Here is a 19,252-nt window from a genome sequence, read left to right on the forward strand (position 1 = left end):
GCAAAACTCACCATCTGCAATATCGATCCGCGGACTTGTGGATGCAGCCTCCCCGCCAGCACTACGGGATACATCAGTTCGATCTGGACCGGGAAGCACTGCTGCTTGGCACGCTGGGGAGGGGTACAAACTTTGGAGCAGTTCAGAGGAGCCTGACCTACTGTCACAGGTCTCACATTCGCTAGGCATCGTGTCTGTAATCTGGGGACCAGGGTAAGCAGGAGGATTCTGATCTTCTGTTGGCAAAATATGCCCCTGGTCTGTGGTAGCGGAGTATCCAGGTGCCAGAGCATTCAAGCCGCTGCTTACAGCTTCATCGTAGGAAGGCAGCATGACAGGAACACCATCCACCACCACGAAGTCAGGGTCACCCATGGAGCCCTCCTGGTTGCCTCTATGTCAAACACAGACAAGTTACCACAGAGAGCAGGAGCATGTCAGAAGCACCTCAGAGCCACCATTGAACTTAAGTAAATACAGCACTTTCCTAATAATCCAAAATAAAGCTACAGGGTCATTAGCATTCACAGAAATGTTTGCTTCATGGGTTTGCAAAAGTCTGTTCAGGTTGACAGGTGGAATCTGTTACAATTGGAAAAATGAAACCAGTAACATGAAGAATGGTTTTGGGAGGGGAAAGAAAGCAGGTGCTTGGAAGAGATTAGGAGCACTGTTTGCTGTACTGTGCACAGTGAGTATCATGGATATAAAATCACAGATGTAGTTCACCAGTCAAAAGTGTCTGCATGCCTGGAAAGATGTGTGCTAGGGAAAAAAAGTGTCTACAGCCCATGTAAACAGGCACTGAAATTACTACTACTGGATGACAGGGCTTTGGTGACCTCCTTCAGGTCTCACTTTCAAAAGATGAGGGCTTCCTTAACCAGGACTAAGCCAGTTCCTTTTAAAACAAATCTTTTGTATTATATTGGAAAGGTCTGTTAAACCCTAAAGTATCTGTTTAGTAGCCAGTTAAATCACAGTAGAGTCCTAGCAGGAAGGAATTGGTCCCAGGTACCTGTAGGTCATGAAAACCTCTGAAAAGGAGAGGACAGAATGCCATTTCAATAAGACAAGCTATAAAGCTATCCACAGTGCAACCTGTTACCCTTAAGATCTTCCTAGTTATATACATATATGTGTACTACTCCTCCTTTACTGTATATGTGCATATAAATTCACACATTACTTACATAGTCTGTATACTTTTATGTACACATTTCTTTAACATTAAAATGACCAAGTCCTTTCTGCTGCATGTATTTAGTTACATACAGCTTTTTCAACCCTGTTTTCTGCATGTGGTAGAATAGACACAAGAAAATGCCAAGTGCAGCAGAGAAGGAGTCACACAGTAAAGATCCATAGCAAACCGAGCACACTGAAAACCAGAAACAAGTCTAAACTCAGATATAGTAGTAACTTTGCCTAAAATTCTGCATGCCTGCCTTTGTTTTTCCAGTTGTAAGATAATAATAATACCCACCTAACTGTCTCATGAGGAGTGCTGTGATTATCAATGACAAATGCTCAGAGCTGCACCATATTTTATGGAAATAAAGGAAGATGTAGGAGATATTTATGAATTGTGATGAAAATAATACTCATGAAGGGAAAGCAAACTTTTAATATAAATTTGTCCGTAGAGAAAAAGAAACTCACTCTTAAAACTTACATTACTAAGTCTACAGTAGTTAAAAAATTAATTCCCCCAGCACCTGAAAATGAGTATTTAAAAATATTGCCAGCTATTTTTACATGCAGAAGCAGCAATTTTCAGTAGTAGAGCTGTAATTATTCCTAAAGTGAATCTGGCAAACTTTGCCTTTTATCTTAGTTGCAGAATGGACTACTGTGGGTTTTTGTGGGTGCCCTTCCACACTGGGGGCTCAGAGGCTTCTGCTCAGTGCAGAAGAAGGTATCTGCAAGGCTCGTGAGCTGCTCTGTCTCCTCAGTAAGGAGTGCTGACTGTAAAAACTGAGTCAATGCCCTCCATTTTTTTTAGAAAAAATAAATTTAAAAAAAAAGAGTACAAACCTTGGAAGGAAATGTGTCTTAAATTTGGTCTGGAACATCCTGGCTAAAATAACCAGTAGCAATACTAATAAAACGCTGGTAGCAGTAAATGCCACTATTTTCCATGTAGTCAGGAGAGTCTCCTGTGTATTTGGCCAGGTTTGTTCTGTAACAAAAAGGCAATACAAGAGTTGTGCTTGATTATTACTGTTACTATTTTGTATTAATACTTCACAATACTCAGAAGGAGATCTTTTATATGCGTGTTTTATAAAAACACATGAACCCAATCCCAGATATAAAAAGCAACCTTAACATTAAGCTTGCTTTTTCTCCTTGACTTTTTTAATACAAGCAATCATGAATTTAGCTTTAATACATATAAAAATATCTAGAAGATGTTAGAAAATACATTTGAGGAGCTTACAATTGAAATGGTTTAGGATCATTCAGAGTCTTGGAAATAAAAATATACTGTATTTAATAACATCTTAAAATCAATGTTCATCACTTAACCCTAAAACAGATGAAGTTCGCCAGGCATTACAGACCAACAAATTTGGTCTAAAAAAAAGGGTGGAAATAATGCCATTGCTGTTCCCTTACCTGTTTTGACACAGTATACTTGGTAGGAGGGGAACCACTCTCCATACTGGCAGGTGATGTACTTGTAGTCGTTGGTGAGGGTGTAACCAGGATCACAGTAGAACTCCACCACCGTCCCGTGGTTGTAGCGCTCGCAAGGCCGCGGGTGGCAGATGTAGTCTCCATGACTCACCATTGGAGGTAGTGGACAAACTTGGGCAAGGAAACAAAGAGAAAAGGAGAAAGACATTAACGCCAGCACCTCACTGCCGGGTAGCTTCAGTGTGTCAAAATACACAGGGCACGCTTCAAGCTCCCTTTCGGGGTCACGGCAGTTTTGGGGTTCATCTCAGCGGTACCAGACCGCTGCTGGGAGATCACCAGCGGATGTATGTACACACCTCCAGGGGGGCAACACGTGTTGGGCTGGGTGATTTTCAGCTCTCACCGACACCAGCAAGCTCTGCTGTCACCTCCTTGTTTAAAGGCCTGGGAGATGGGATCTGGGAAGATTCCCAACTTCTGGGGGAAGGCGAGAGGAAAATAAAAGGGGAAACATATGCCTATATGGGGATGGAGAGGGACAGTCAAAATAAGGACAATCCCTATCCTTATGAAGCATCTCAAATTCACCTGAAACATCCCATTTTTTGTTTCATTAACATAATTACATTGTTATATGCATTAATTAAATATCTAAATAGTCACTCTTAAAAATTAGCTTGTCATCAACACAATGCACAATGTCGCTTAAGCACTTACAGTCTGTACCACTGTAGAATTTTTAAGCTGGGCTCAGACTCTACCAGCACTAGTTGTGTTTTGTTATCTCTGAGCAGCCCTACAGATCTCGGCGGGATTGCTGGTGGAGTGAGGTCTTAAACTGAACTGAGGCTGAGCCTGTGTTAATTAAGTACAGCGGTTTACATAAGGTTATGTAAATAAGACAGAATTGCAATATAAACATGTGGAACTTTAATTGTAGGCCCTGAAACGATAAGAAACGTCTCAGCAGACGAACTCAATGGAGAGTCGAGGGAGTACTCTCTAGGAAACAGCAGCGGGAAAGCAGCTCGCAACCAGTATTTTTATAAGAGAGGAAACTTTTCCACTAAGTGTTAGTTGATAAATATTTTCTTAAGTGCTCCTAACGCAGAGGAAAAAAAGCCCTACAAAGTGTAATAATGTCTCAAATGGCTACATACTGACCCAAAAAGGGCTTAAATTACTGGATGACTTGTTTTATTTCCCTTCAGAGGCAGGAACTAACTGGCTCAGTGCCCCATCTACAGGCTGTTCCCTTTGCCTCCTGCCTGCCTCATGCAGGCAAGACCTACTGCATTGATTTAAATAATGAAAATGCCATCTTTCGGAAGAAGAATCTTCCCAGAAATTACAATTCAGCTGCTTCTCTCTGTGAATCTTGTTACATGAATAATGCATTTTATAAAAAAAAAATACACAAGATATTAAATGAATCTTCAAGAGAGGCTGATTACAATGTGTACCAATGTCTATTCCCCATCCCCTGGAGACATGACTTTGTTTGCATTTTCACTGGCAAGGCTTAATAATAACTTGAAATCAGAGCAAGTAATTCACATAAAAATTCACATCCTCAATACTCTGCATACTTTCCAAAGTCTGTGGGGCCACAAGAAAAAGGAATGCTTTACTGGTTAGTCAACTCAAGATTGAAAACAATTTTCTTAAGACTAGGGCAAAGGTGTCAGACTGAAATAGTAGAAAAGCACCTGTTGTCCCTATCAGGGATTAGTCTTATATTAAAAGAAAATGATCAGTGAAAGCAATGATTCTGGCCTGCCATAAGGAAACTTGGTATGTTTTTATTCTATACACTTAGAGCATGAGAAGAAAGTTTGAGCTTCTTTGCAACTGAGTTTTGCCAAGCTACAGCAGGCTGCAAGAGATGTGTGGATGCCCAGGACCTTTCTAGCAATGAACAAGTAGAGCACAACTCATCACAAAGAGCAACACTCAGAGAAACAGACTTTCCTCTCCAGCAGTGTATGTGATGCCTCGTCCCTCACCTCTTAATGCCATTAAGAACCAAAGCAGACTGCTGAATAAAAAAAGCCTCAAAGTTGGTGTCCCAGCAATGTGGGTCAGATCAGGAATGACACATTTCCAGGCAGATTGAAAACTACACTCTGCGGACAACCCAGGTACGGAACCGTCAGTCTATTTACAAATAGAGAGCTATTTTATAAAACCTGACAACAAGAGCATCACTCTTTGTGTAGAATATGTCTCCGGTGCTAAAAAGGAGTGCGAGCCCTTCCACTGACACCTGCCATATTTCAAGGGAAATGCTCATGTGATTGGTGCTGCCTGGAAACTTCTGCAAACATTTATTTAATGGACTGCCAAGCAGTCATCATGAACTGCAGTCGAGTTTTAAGCAGTTGTACGTGCCAACAGCTCTTGAATTCAACACACTTAAAATTAGCAGATGCAATGGAGCAGGTCTGAAAACTTTATGTTCATCCAGTTTCAGAATTTCCCAACATTATCATGGGCAAACTGGCCGCCATGTACAATCAATAATGCTGAGGTTCAGAGCCTCTTTTTCCAAATCAAGTCAAATGAGATACATCACAAACAACCAAAAATGAATTTGCTTTGAGCAGTTAGTTGTACCCCCTGCATCCCTTTATCAACTTACTCCATTCCCATGGTCACCCTGCCCAAGATCCTTTGAAATCAGTGGACGGACAGTCATTAAATGGCCTTAGTTTTGATCATAGAAAAGCAAGATTATTAAAGTCTGGAGGACCACTGAACACTCCTGGCTCCCAAAGACGGAAGATTTTTTAGTGCAGAACTAGTAATTTTACAGGGTCAGATCCCTTATTTATGCTGAATACCACTTTACGGTACTGGTCCCACAGGTTAAAGGAATGTGCCAGATCAAACACGGAGGAAAACCTAAGCCCACTGAAATTTTCTAGGAAAGTTAAAATTCTAGCATTCCCAGTGATCAACCCTAATTGTATTTGGAAATTACGGGCCATGGACTTCAGGCAAATGCATCAAACTCAGAGAACGAAAGTAGCCACAAGCTGATTAAAATAAAAGTGTGTCTGACAAGTGCATTTTAACTGTCAAAGCTCACAGCAGTATGAATGGTAAATAATCATAGAAACAAGTGAATTCTACTTCAGGAAGTTCTTACAACCTAAAAATGCCCTAGGTGTTGTTCTTAAATATGACACCAAATCTTTACTACCAACAGCTTTCAGCATCTTCACTTTATAAGGCTTCTGAGACTTTAGTGCACTAATTACAACATCCAGAATGGATAATTTAGTATTATCTTCTGACAACCAATATTAAAAGCCCACGTGTGTGTCCTTAGCTTTGGAGCTTGTCAGAGGGATCGACATAATTCAGGCAGTGTCTACTGATGGTTCTGCAGCACGTGATCCTGGGTGTCTGAATCTGTCTTTGTAGAGCGATTGGCCCCAGACTGTAAGGGGATTTACAAGAACATTACAGGGCAGAATTCTCATCTGAAAAGCTGAATCATTAATCGAAAAGAAAGAAAAAGTGTGTTTATATGGCAAACAGATCCCTTCTGGGATGCTCAAGATGCCTGTTACTCCAGGAAGTTGGAGGGATTCCTGATGGATTTGATGGACCTCCCTGCCTACTCTTAGGAGCTGCTGGAGCTGCTGGCTCTCCTCTGAGAGGAGCTATGGGCTTTCTGCTCCAATTTTAATGCAAATTTAGTCTTCTTAGGAAGAGCTTAAAACCTGGGGAGTTGAGTCTTTTATTACAAACAGTGTCCCATACTGGCTTGGATCAGTGGCAAAGGCAGGTCTGCCCCACCATGTGCTCCCTTCATTGCAGCCTCCGCAGTGCAACAGCTGCATCCCTTGGACCAGGGTCACAGCAAGGGTGACACTGGCTGCGGGCACCTAATGCCCAGACACTGGAGGAATAAATGGGGTTCACCCAGTAATTTTTCCTACTCATTATGGTCAAGAAGCTTTTTAAATGCTGCCCAGAGGATGTCACAGTAATTCTGCACTGTTCACACTGGAACTGTAGGAGGGAGGGAAGGTTTTCTGGCATTAGGATATTCTCAGTTAACATTGATGGCACAGAATAAAGATGTCACATCACTTTTTAAAAGCGACTGGTAGAGAGATAACAGTGGAGTTACAGATATTTACAGTGCTTAAAACCTTCTTTTTAGCTAGTCAGTTCAATTACTAGTTGGTTTAGTCTTTTGTCAAAGTAGGTGGGAGGTAAATCGTTCAGGTTTTGCCCAGCTTTTACACATGAGCCAAAAAATAAAAGCAAAAATGTCTTGAAATATGTTCTATTATAAAAAGGGGGTAGGAATAAGCAGGAAGCTTATTTTCTACTTTCGATTTTTTGAATAGTAGATTTTTCTCTCTAGCTACTAATCTGCCTTTCATTCAGGACATTAGTTGTTCATCTAGCTGGGTTAGTAGATAAATCCAGTGCAAAACCAGACATTTTCTGCTTGACACAGGGATGGACAGAGTTAGCGACGTTTACACCCAATAGAAAATAACGCTTCATCCAAACACACCATGAATGCCTGCTTATTATGCAAAGATTGAGAAAAGATTAAGATGAAACTTGATGAGAAAGACACAGATAAAAACTTGCCAGTTCCAATGTGGGGGGAAAATGCTTGTGTATCTTGCTAGACAGCAATCAGAGAGGTGGGCCCATTGGTTCCTGCACAAACTGGAAGAGAACAAGAGCTTCTCCTGACCCCCATTTGTTCTTGTACATACCAATGAACAGCAGAGGTCTGGACACCTGTCACCTGGCTACTGCCATTGATTCTCCATGAGAATGCAGCAGTATGTGTCCCAGCAAGTCTGACTCTTCCCATCCAGGGTGGCCTGGTCCCCACCTGAGACTTTACCAGCTGGAGTCTGAGGCCTCAGTATGGATCCTTTTCCAGATACTGCCTTCATATAAACACATGCTTGGGTACTGCTTCTTTATGAAGACTGTGCTAAGACGACTTGGTTCCTTGGTTACTTCAGTGTCATCACCCTTCAGACCTTCAGAATAACATAAATACTCAACCAAGAAGCCTTTCTCTCATATACCTCAACAATTTCTGTCCATTTCACCTGTCAGATCTGGCCATTTCCACAGCTGTTACCAGCACATGAATCACACTTGTACACACAGTAGAGAGCTAATTTCAACATCCTTGTCCTCTCATGTATACATAACAACACATTATAAGATAGTCAGTATGGAGGGGAATGTAATGCCTGTATCCTATATTCAGTTGATGGAACACTGGTATCAGCACCTTTCACAAAGGAAAATGTTTCCTAATAGTTATGAGTTTGTGAAAAACAGCAAACAAAAAGAAAACAAATTAGTGGTATTCAAAAACAGTAGCTGTTAGTTGTGGATTTTTAAACTCTATATACTGTTTAGAGAATTTACAAATTTATTTATTAATCAAAATATCTCAAGACAAAAACTCATAGACAAAAATTGGTATTTCTAGTGCAATATCAAATAGGAAAATTCTTGGGGGAAAGAGAAGTGGATGGCCAACAGGAAGAAGAGGAGGCAAAGGAAATTACTTCTGCATTTTAAATATTAATCAAAATCATTTTTTTTATTATTAGATTTCAATTTATAGTAATATTTTTTGAAGGATTTTAATTCTAAAATTGCAAAACAAAAATTCCCATTAAATTGTCCAATATTGTAAGTAGGATAGAGGAAAAACTGTTGGACTCAACCACTCATAACTAGTTGAGAGCTTGAAGAAGAAATGGAGAGGTTTTTTAAAGGAAGGAAGTAGCAAACCCACTTGCTTTAAAATAAGTCCTGTCAAAACATTTCTGTCTAGAACAGCTGCTTAACGAGACTTTATTTTTAATGATGCTCTTCAGAAATGTAAGCAGCACAGGAAGCATTACTAAAGTAACTTTTCATTTACTGTGAACATCAGCTTAACAATATCCTAAAGATACATTCCTATAACAAATGGTGCTGGCATTGTGAAGAGAGACATAGTGCTTATTATAGCTGTACTGGAACAAGTGAGAAAAACGTTGAGGTCATCGGATGTGTGTTTTGAAAGTGAAGACAGGCTTTGAGGAACTTTTCTAATTACTTATTCCCACAGCAAAACAACAGCACCCATAGTAATACCAGACTAGAAAGATTAGTGGAAACAACTAAGTGAGAACTAATATACAGAGCAGCTCCTATTAAGCGTGATGGTAAACATAGCTTAAAGTAACAAAGATACAAGATGCTTATTTTGAGCTCTGAAGTTGCCAGCAAATTTATTTCTTGAAAACCTACAGCAAGAATTATTTAAAATACTGTATTCTTAGCCAATAATTTCCAAATTCTTTCCAATTTTAACCTTTCTCGATTACTTAAACCTTCACAAGGCCACTTATGTGTTTTGCTCTGAAAAGACACCTAATGGTTAAGCAAATTCTTCTTGACCATTCAGCAAGTCAGTGTTCAAGCAGCAAGGAATATACCCCAGAAGCTGCTTGGTCAATCCCTCGATGACCACCCCTGGGTAATTCTGTAGTAGCTACAATAGCGAGGTTGGCCTTTCAATGTGTGCACAGTGAGAAGCACTTTCCACCTTCTATGAAGTGTGAAATGAATGGAAAAATTAGGTTTTTAATTAAGAGCTGCTTCTCTGGTCTAGCTTTGACAAACACCATCTTGCTGTAAATTGCTATCACTGACGCCAGCTGTATGAACCTAAATGAAACGTTATAAAACTAGTTTCGAGCTTATTTTAATAATAGTTTAACATTAGCTGATTCCTAAATGGAAACAGAAGGTGATTTACAATTACTTATTGTACACAGAGCTTCCTCGTTACTGGAGTTACAAATTACGGAGCCTGTTTTGCAGTTCCATTCAGCTGAGCTCCTGGAGGAGCATCACACCAAATTCACACTCATCCTCAATAATCCTGCTGTTCCCAGCACAGCAACCTGTGAAGCATCGATCTTAATGCCAGAGTCTTCCATTTCAAATGCATTTCACAACAGACACAGGATGAAACACACCCCAAGTGAACTTTCTTCTATAACTTGTAAGTTTAAAAGTGCAATTTTCATTTAAACTACAAAAAAATGACAAGCTTGCAGCAATAGAGAGTGTTTTATCAAGAGGCCCATAATTATCTTTAAGGAAATATTTACACTCGTTATTCTCATGGGAGTCCTTGGAGCACTGTGGTCTCGTTTACAGCAGACCATTTAAGCTTTCTTCAGCATCTGCTTTTAGGGTTTTTTTCTTCCTTTTCTCATGAGTGGTTGACTTTATGATCAATAATGGTCTTTTTAGGACTTTGAGAAGCAGACACTGGGGACTGCAGAGACACCTAACAGGAAAGAATCAGAGAGCTTCAAAATAATTCAAGGCTTGGGTATTTGACAAGCAACACATGATAACCCCAGACCTGGAAAAGGTCGAAGTGCTTAGAAGATGAAGGGAAGTGGAGGAAGGAGAGAGAAAGCTGCTGGGAAGGTGGCTTAGAAAACCAGGCAGATAAAAGCACCTGACAGAGATGTCTCAAGAAGCCAGTGCTCACCGTGAGCGGGGCAGATCAGTGTTTTTATGTTATTTTAATCCCTCTTTCTTTAATAGCCTCTTCGTCTTTGCTTATAAACAAGAATCCCTTGAGCCTGTGTGGTGTCACCTATACCAGTCATCAGGGATTGACAGAGAGGAGGAATGCCAAATCCAGCTGGACCTGCTGGCATAGACAAACTCTATTCCAGGGTTTAGCTGAAGGCCAAGGAAATCAAACTCTACCACTTGGGAAGGAAGAGCATGAGACCACATTCTCAAAGGAGCGCTCCTAGGAAAAAAACAATGGGGATGAAAACCAGCAAGTTATGTGAGCACTGTAATACCACAAGCCAGCTCTCAAGACTAGGGAGGTGTTGAAGAGTATCCATTTCTGTTATTTATGTTTAGTTATCAAGTGCCTGCCTACACTAATTGGTAAAAATGCCACCCTTTAAATATAATCTTTTATTTCTGGAAGTGAACAAACCTACACAGCAAGTAGGCTTCCTAATGCATAGAGACTGTAGCTACATTTCCCTCCATTTCTGGAAGATGTTCCATGATTGTACTGTGCTGCCACTTCTAATGAATGTGTCCGTAAAGCACAAAGGTACTTAATTTCAAGGTACACAATGCAGTGTGCCTTTCCTTCCCAAGGAACCCTGCCACATACAGTTAAAGATTAATATTATAAAGCAGCCTTCAGGGAGAAATTTTGTCTGCTTTCCCCCACCTAATCATTAGCATATTTAAAGCGCCGTGAATAAAATACCACATGCATCTGGCAGCTAGTGTGGAACTTCAGGGCAGAAATTATGGCTCCATAAAAAACTTGGGATGTCTGGCTGATTCTGGAAATGCTAAGGAGTTTCTGAAAGGTGCACAGGTGATAGAGCAGGTGTAAAACAGTGATTTACTGCCAACAGTTCTGTGCATCAAGCAGAAACAGAAGACATAAAAGAAACAGATTACAAGTTGTCGTTCTGTTGCTTTCTTGAAAAACTAGGAACAGTGGAGAAGGCATCTATTACAATCACAGCCAAGATCAAAGAAGATTTCTGCAATGCAGAAGAGGAGCAGTTACTTAGAAATACAATAGTATTTATCTTCCTCAAACGATGTCTTCAACTTGGAGACTGTTCTCTAAACCTCCATAAAAAGAGCTGTAAAATATCCACGGCTGTGTATCATTCTGTCTTGAAACGTGGTCTGGTTTTCTTTCCATTCCACTTTGCAACACGCTTGCTGGAGCTAAGAGATTGTATTAAGCAGTATGTCCACAGAAGAATATGACTTATCTGCCTAGTATTTCATGTCACTGCGCTCTTTCTGAATTCAGTTCTTTTCCATGCCTGTGGGTAAAGGTGTACAGATGAATTTCAGCACAAAACCTCCAACATTCCAAGTCACCTATGAGCAGCTCCTTGAAGTGTTCAACTTCCACACTCACAGAGAGTGGCCTGACATGTATAATTTCTGCAGTCTCTGGTGATGAATGAATTAACTGTCTACAGTGTGCAGAAACACATAGAGTTATTGAGGTTTTTTTTTAAGAAAACTAACCTTTAAACCTTCTTCATCACACTTGTTTTCTTTGACTCAGTCACCCCTGAGGGTGAAAGACTTTCAGCCAATTTCATCCTTTGGCCATCAGCTTAAAGGTGTCACCACTGTTGAGGTGTTGCCCAAGTAAAGGTGCCTAAAAATATTGCTGGCTGCTGCTGTTTGAGCATTTATTGCCGGTTGTCATTCCTGAGTTGCAAGAAGTATTGCTGTAGGCAGTGAATATATTCTGAAGCGCCACTCTAGTCACAGCTGTTAAAACCAAGGCCATCAATGTGTCTTATGTTAACATTAACTCAGTTAACTTGGATGACCTCTTTGGCAGTTGAGCAATATTTATTCTCCCTCCTGCCTGCAAGCTGAGTAGGTGTAAACATAGAACAGAATCCTGGTATCTACCTGTCTTAATTTCTTAATACTACAATGTTTCACAACTGGCTTGTATTGCTGCCCTCTGCTCTCTACAGGATTTTCATCTGTTGGAGATCTGCTGCATCAACATTATCTTCCCTGAGGATACGCATCAGTCTGTCATGTTGGAATTTATCTAAAGCCTTCTCAATGTCAACAAAGAAACACAGAGAGAAATCCATTCATACCAAAGTACAATATCTCAAGCTTACGATTGCTTACTTTATTCTGAGGCCTGAACATAAACTGATGACAGGCTGACTTGTATCTTTTTTCTCAGTGTATTGGTGTATGTTCCATCAAGAATATAAAGTATTTTAAGGGCACGGCTTATCAGATGTATAGCTTGGTGTCAATCACTGTTTATGGCGTTAGAAATTGTTATATAAAATGAAGATTTTTGAAGCTTTCCTTCACAGTATCCTGCATGTAGTTGGTTAAAACGTTTAAGCTAATTTGTTTTGAAACATTGCCATGGGTATGGCATTTCATGTGTAATATCACCCTCCTGCAGTGCTCTTTCACACTCTTTACTTTCTAAGTTCTATGTCAGAAATATCACACCCTCCTTATAAGTGTCTATCCTCAGCTTTATGAACAGAATAATTTTAAAGCAGTCCTGTATTGTTGCCTGTCCTTCCAGAATATTTTTTTATTTTTAGCATACTTTGCTGGTTTTAATTCTCATTTGACTAACCCTCTCTTGTTCTTCAGAAATTTCCTGGTGCTCTAGGTGGGATTTGCCTTGCACTTCTTCTGGTTTGTTGTGCAATTTTCTTAAACGCTTCCTTCTCCTATATTTCTTTCATAGCTTCTATAACTTTCAGGATCCCTTCTGTAATCAGATAAGTGTTACATCTTTTCATGTCCCCCCACAAGGAGCTGGTTTTATATACCATAGTTCTGAAATACCTTCAGTTTTCCTCTATGTTTTTCTTCTCTTCTGCTTACCCAATCTCCCTTTTGACTTCTAGTCCTCATGTTTGTTTCATTTTTATTTTGTATCTACCCACAAAAATTTGAAGTATTATCTATTTAACATTCTTTCAAGCCTAACCTCAGCTAGAGAGTCTGTTGATTCTAGCATGTAGAATGAAGTTTTGATATTGTAATGTATCTGATTTCCTGCAGGATGGGCTTTTGTGGTCAGCTGGGATGATGCTGAAACCAGACATTCCAGATAACAGGATTGTGTCTGTTGCTTGCAAGTTCCATCAACCTGTTTTCCCTTTTACTCTTAAACACAAATCCAGGAATTCCTAATTACACTATCCATGAAACTGCTTTATCTTCTAGTATTAGCACAATGATCAAATTCTCTCAGCCTTTCCTCTCTCTGTCTGCTTTCCCCCCCACCGTTCTTCATAAGAACTGTTCATTAACATCTTCTGGGAAATGTTCTGAAGGGCATGAAAGATTAAAATGCAGAGCCCAGATGGGAAGGTGTGTAATCATACGCAGATCACGTTCCCAAAGTACTAATGGCAAGACTTTTATTTTTTTCTTTTTTAATTTCTCCAAATCCTGTGGGTTTTATTCACCTTAAAGTATCATATCATAAATAATCTGTAGTTTTTACGTTTCATTCCACAGAGTTCCATACCAGCATGTTTTCTAGTGTTTGCTCTCCTCCAATGTTTCTGGAAGCCATCCAATTTTCCAACTAATGTTTATACCCATGTAGTAATCTTCAATTTAAGTTCTGCCCCCCCTATCTTTCGCATATCTGATTTTACAGAAGGCGATCACTACCTCACATTAATTTCTAGAGGTGAATGATTAACCCCAAATTGGTAAGTTAAAAATCATATAAATAAGTAAATTAACATTTTCCTTAGATCCTTGAAGTGTCTAACAAGTTTCAGTAGAAATTAAAAAAAAACGTTTGCAGAATTATGGAATTCCGCTAGAAAAAAAGGATATTAAAAAACTTCAAGATGTTAACCAAGGAATTAAAGGAGAAGAAAATTTAGTATTAAAATGCGTTATCTTATCCTCTAAATGACTGTAAAATTTTCTAATGCTGGTAAAACAACACAGTTTCTTCTACCTTCATTCTTAGATGCAGCTCAACAATTGCAACTGAAGCTTCCCAAATGATTCAGCTTCAGACAGACGCTCAAAAATCAATCTGAATGTTTTAAATTTGGCAAATGTTCAAGCATTTAAGAAGAGGATTTCATACCAGTAAATACTTGGCAGTCTGAGCTAGAGGCATCCTTATTTGCCTGAGCTACAGCTACATCCCTGAGCAGATGCAAACAGCTGTTTCTGAGAAGCCGCTGCAAAGCGCTGCGGTGTTGGCTGCACTTCAATACCAGGTAACACAATTTTTGTGCACTGCTGTGAATAAAGCAACAGTGATTTTAATTATCAGAAAAATCTTATTCCCTGTCAGCAAAAATCAGCATCTCACAAGGGCTGGTGGAAGCTCTGTGCTTGGCAATACTGACAGTAAGACTGGCCTGAGCATTAGAAATCATGCTGTGGGATGGGGGCTGTGTGGCCTCTAATGTAACTATTTACATGGAGCTACAAACCCTTCATTCAGAATTTATTTGGCCTAACAAAGAGGGAAAACATTCACACGATTGACATATAGTATTTATGTGATTACACACACATTTAAGGAACTCTTGCTGTGAAGGCTTCAAGAAAAACATATATCAAAACAAGAAAGCTGTGAGCAGCTTACGGCAGAGTAAAAGCTCTAAAATGATTTGTGATGGCTTCAAAACAACCATTTGCTCTTAATCATTACTGTACTAAAATACTGAGCAGGAAATGTCATTAGAATAAATTTTGAATTGATCATGGAAATAAATAAATTGAATTAATTTGTTATTTGCAGATTTCCTCTGTGAAAAATACTGCTTGGTGACTTTATATCTCACATGTGAAAGGAATGCTGAAACATGAGCTTGACATTGGCATGCAAGGTGCAGAATAAAAAATACGCAGGGAGGGAGTTTAGTTTACTAATTGAGAGTAGTGGATTGCAACAGGATTCCTGGAGTCTGGCACTCCTTGCATAAATCACTTGAACAAACGCTTTGAAATGAGGGCATCCCAAGTTGATTCACCCTATCTGGATTTCATTTTGAAGTTCTCTGCATGCCAGCTGAAGCATTCCTACAAAAGAGTTCACAAGGGAGGCTGCCAGGGGTGACCTTTTAGCGATGCTGCTGCCTCTTCTGCCACAACAGAAGCAGGTAGAGCTCCAAAGTGGAAGAGAACCTGCTCTTGCAAGTGTTATCCTTGTGCCGGTTTGACTGAAAATTGGTTAATTTTCTTCGTGCAGTTAGAAACCTTTATTTTTCATAGCTAGCGTGCTCATTATTTGGACTTAGTTTGAGAACAAGCAGATAACACCCGAGCACAGAGTTAATGTTTTTAATTGCTCTGGTCTGAAAGCCAAGGACAATCTGAGCGCTCTGCCCACAGGTGTGAAACAGTGAGGAAGGGGGGCATGGATGGGACAGAGCTTGACTGACATCCAGACTGATCAATAAGAGTATCCCATTAGTATCATGCTAATTATTTAAGGAGAGTTGGGAGATGGGATCTTCTGATTTTGCTCTTCTGCTTTCTTGCTCTTTTTTTGTCAAAGTTGGGGGAGTTTTTGGTGTGGGACGTTTAGTCCGGCTTTTGCCGTTTTGCAGAGGCCTCTGAGCCTTTCTGCCTTTTTCCTCTTCTCTCTCTGGGATCGGTAGTTCGGACGAGGTGTGGCTTGCTGGGACTGGCTGCTCAGTTGTGGACAGAGTTCATGAGGAATTGCCTTGAGTATCTTTTATTTCTATTATATATATATATATTTACTAGTAGTGTATTAGTATTTTGTTAGTCTATTAAACTATGTTTATCTCAATCCAAGTTTCTCCCCTCCCTTTTGATTCTCTCCCCTGCTCAGGGGGAGGGAGTGGTGGAGGATGGGGTGAACGAGCAGCTATTGTGGTTATATTGCTAGCTCAGGTTAAACCACGACATCCTCCAGACTTTGGTCTTCTGTAGTTCACTGAACACGTGAACAGATGGGATGCCAACATGAAATCACCACAGAAAGTTTTAACATTTAAAGAGAGAAAGTGATTAAGAAAGTGATTAAAAGGGAGGATGCATCTAAACCAAGACTCAGGAGGCCTCCCAGACGGCCTTGACCTAGCGGCTGACACACACTGACCCCCTCCCATCACAGATCATTGTTGTTCATTGGGGCTGATAACTTCTGATGTGTTATCTAAAATGTAGAACTGTCAGGGCAGCAGTTCTGATCTCATGCTTTAATTTATCAAGAAAAAAGAGCCTCTCCATGACTTTATAATACAAGCAATAAACAATGAGCACATGAGTTTTCTTGGGAATTTCACAGGAGCTGGAATGCTCACTTGTGTAAAGAGAGAGTAAGACACAACTTTTCCTGGTTCATACACTTGAACTTCTGTATTTTAATGCTCTTATCTTCCTAACAGGCAAATTGTCAATTTTATCAAAACAGTTACAGTGTCTGGATTAAGTCTAACAGGGCCCTTCTGATTTTTTAATGTATTTTCCATGCTATGAACAACAACAAACCAACCTTCTGAAAATGTCATGCACAGAGCTCATTTGGGATTAATCTGTTATGGTGTGCCAAATATTTTTTAAAAATCCTCTTGTTATGTCATTCCAAAATTGCAAAGGCTTTTTGAAATTTTGGAACTTGAATTGTCAGTTAAAAGTAAGGATCATTTTATTACTTCTGTGCAATGTATCACATTGTTGATGCTGTTGGCAAATTTCTGCACTTCCCGACTGCTTAGCATTTAGCTCAGTGACATAAGCATCACATATGAATTCCTATAATTGATTTTAGCTAAATTCTACATACAGATAGCTTCCTTACAGGCTTGAAATAGAGCAAAATGTAGTCCTTTTAGGGGAATGAAATGCAGAGGATTCTGATGCCTTCCTAGGGTGTTTCATTCAAGATGCAGTATGAAGATGGAGGAAGGCAGTTAACGAGGTTTTGACAGTATATGGAGCAATCTATTTGGTATCTTTGTTTTAAATGTACAGGATGCAAATACAAATGCACTACAATATCCTCCATTCCAGCACTGCAGACAGTCACAAATTATTCCTTTGGCTTAGTACGATTTACCTCTGTTTCACACTGAATGCTTTTTATGTTCTTAATCAATAAACTAGCTCAGTCATTTTAGTTGCAAATCCTTCCCTAAGGTTAACTACTATAAGAGATAACAAGTATTCAAACGTGCAGCATCGTGTAGCACTCTGACCATCTGCACACAAATGTGAATGCCATAACTTCCTCAGTATTTCAATTAGAAAAGCTGCAAAGAATTTACATTTTGAGGGCAAAGAAATCAATGTTAAGAGCTTCCCCTCTCGCACATCGGACACCAAGAGAGCAAACATGAGTTAGAGAACACCAGGAGCTAACGGTGCAGTGAGCCACGCTAGGTTGCACACAACAAAACCCAGATACAGTCTGCATGGCCTGCAGAAACATTATATATAGCATAACTGTATTTATAGCCCTGAGTTAAAATTATACAGAGCATGCTGATTTTTCAAAATGGAAAGAAAAACAAACAATAAGACATTTACCTTCCACATCAAGGCACCTAGGTGGGCTATCTGACCAGATAAGGTTATACATGCACTCAAGGAACTCTGGCCCTTCTAGTTTATATCCAGGAAAGCACTGATAATACACCACTGTTCCTACGGGGAAGGAGGACTCGAACTCAGATATGTTAATGTAACTATGAGGAAGAACCAATGGCCTCAGGCAACCTGCAAATTAAGAAAAGGGAGGTATCTTTTATTATAAGGTGCTTGTCTCAGACATCTTAACACATCTTTGTTATAATTCCTAAATCAAGGAGTGCAATACTTTTCATCTTTTCTACCATGAATGGTATGCCCGCATGAGCTCCCTCAGATACACATCTCATTATCCTGTTTCAAACACTTTTGTTGTTTAGCCAACACACTTTGCTAGCGTGGAATTCACTCTCAGCATTTTGTTTCACAAACAGTCACTGCTTTAGCAGATGGCAATTTCTTTTTGAGGCAGAATCTTTAATAAGTAAAGATTGTCATTTATATAAACCATGAGTTATATTCCTCCTCTTAAAATTGACAGGCATGCAAAACAACTTTAATATTAAAACTGCTCCTGTGACAACTGTAAAAGAGTTGAAGACAGAATTAATGATTTTGAAATTCCAGTTCAAGAAAGTCAAAAGGGACATGACTTCCTATGAGCAGTCCCATGATAAACACTGAACGAGGTCCCAGATTAGGTTATGAAAAAGTTAAGATACCTGTTATCACCAGAAATTGTAAATGTAGTCAGAGACTACATTCTACTTCTGGAATTACTTCTGAGGGATTTGTACCATGGATGGCACTGAGCAGTGACAGTTAAATGGTCACCAACCCTATGTGGTGCAAGCAAGAGCAGTGAATTAAATTGATGCCATGATTTCATAACATGTCATTCACATATATTCCAAGTCTGTTTTGAGCTGGTATTTAGATAAGAGTTTGTACTAGGGAAAAAAGAAATCCTCATGGTCTTAGAAATGACCCTCTGGGTAATACTTAATACTGTTGATTTTTTAATTTGCAGCAGTGTGAAGGAAAGATGATTAGTAATCAGGGAATGAAAAACAATATTATAAAGCTATGAGACTAATAGGATCTGCGTTATGGCAATCCATAAATAGGTCTCTTGTTATTACTAGGAATTTGTGAAGGATGTTCACAGGACTCTCCTAATTTTCAGCCTGAAGGGGAAACTAAAATCAGTCTGAGAACTTATTTTAAGATCCCAGCATCTAAAAGAAACAGTCTTGGCAGCACTTCAACTGGTTATTTCCTTGCAATGGTCTTTTGAGGGAGAGGGACGAAAGCAAAGAAAATGACAGAAAAAGCTTGAAAGGTTTTTATAGCACATGGTGCCACCAGCGCAATGGTTTTGATAGCTGTTTTACTAGCTGCTCAAATAAAGCTTCAAGCATCCTATCTACAGGCTAGTGCTGGTAGCCCTGATCAAGTATGCCCCACACACAACACA

General features: G+C 39.6%; 1 protein-coding gene across 3 annotated transcripts in view; it reads right to left on the reverse strand.

Annotated features, from left to right (window-relative positions):
• SUSD4 (sushi domain containing 4) overlaps positions 1 to 19,252 on the reverse strand; it is a 77,994-nt gene that overhangs the window by 2,683 nt on the left and 56,059 nt on the right. For all 3 annotated transcript variants that reach the window (XM_065058561.1, XM_065058560.1, XM_065058559.1), the window contains exons 5-8: positions 17,776 to 17,964; positions 2,623 to 2,814; positions 2,038 to 2,182; positions 12 to 394 (exon numbers count right to left, since the gene is read on the reverse strand). In XM_065058561.1, coding sequence (XP_064914633.1) covers positions 12 to 394; positions 2,038 to 2,182; positions 2,623 to 2,814; positions 17,776 to 17,964 — 909 coding nt within the window. The remainder of the gene's footprint in view (positions 1 to 11; positions 395 to 2,037; positions 2,183 to 2,622; positions 2,815 to 17,775; positions 17,965 to 19,252) is intronic.

Source organism: Columba livia, chromosome 3 (genome assembly GCF_036013475.1).
Source record: "Columba livia isolate bColLiv1 breed racing homer chromosome 3, bColLiv1.pat.W.v2, whole genome shotgun sequence".
Classification (NCBI taxonomy): Eukaryota; Metazoa; Chordata; class Aves; order Columbiformes; family Columbidae; genus Columba; species Columba livia.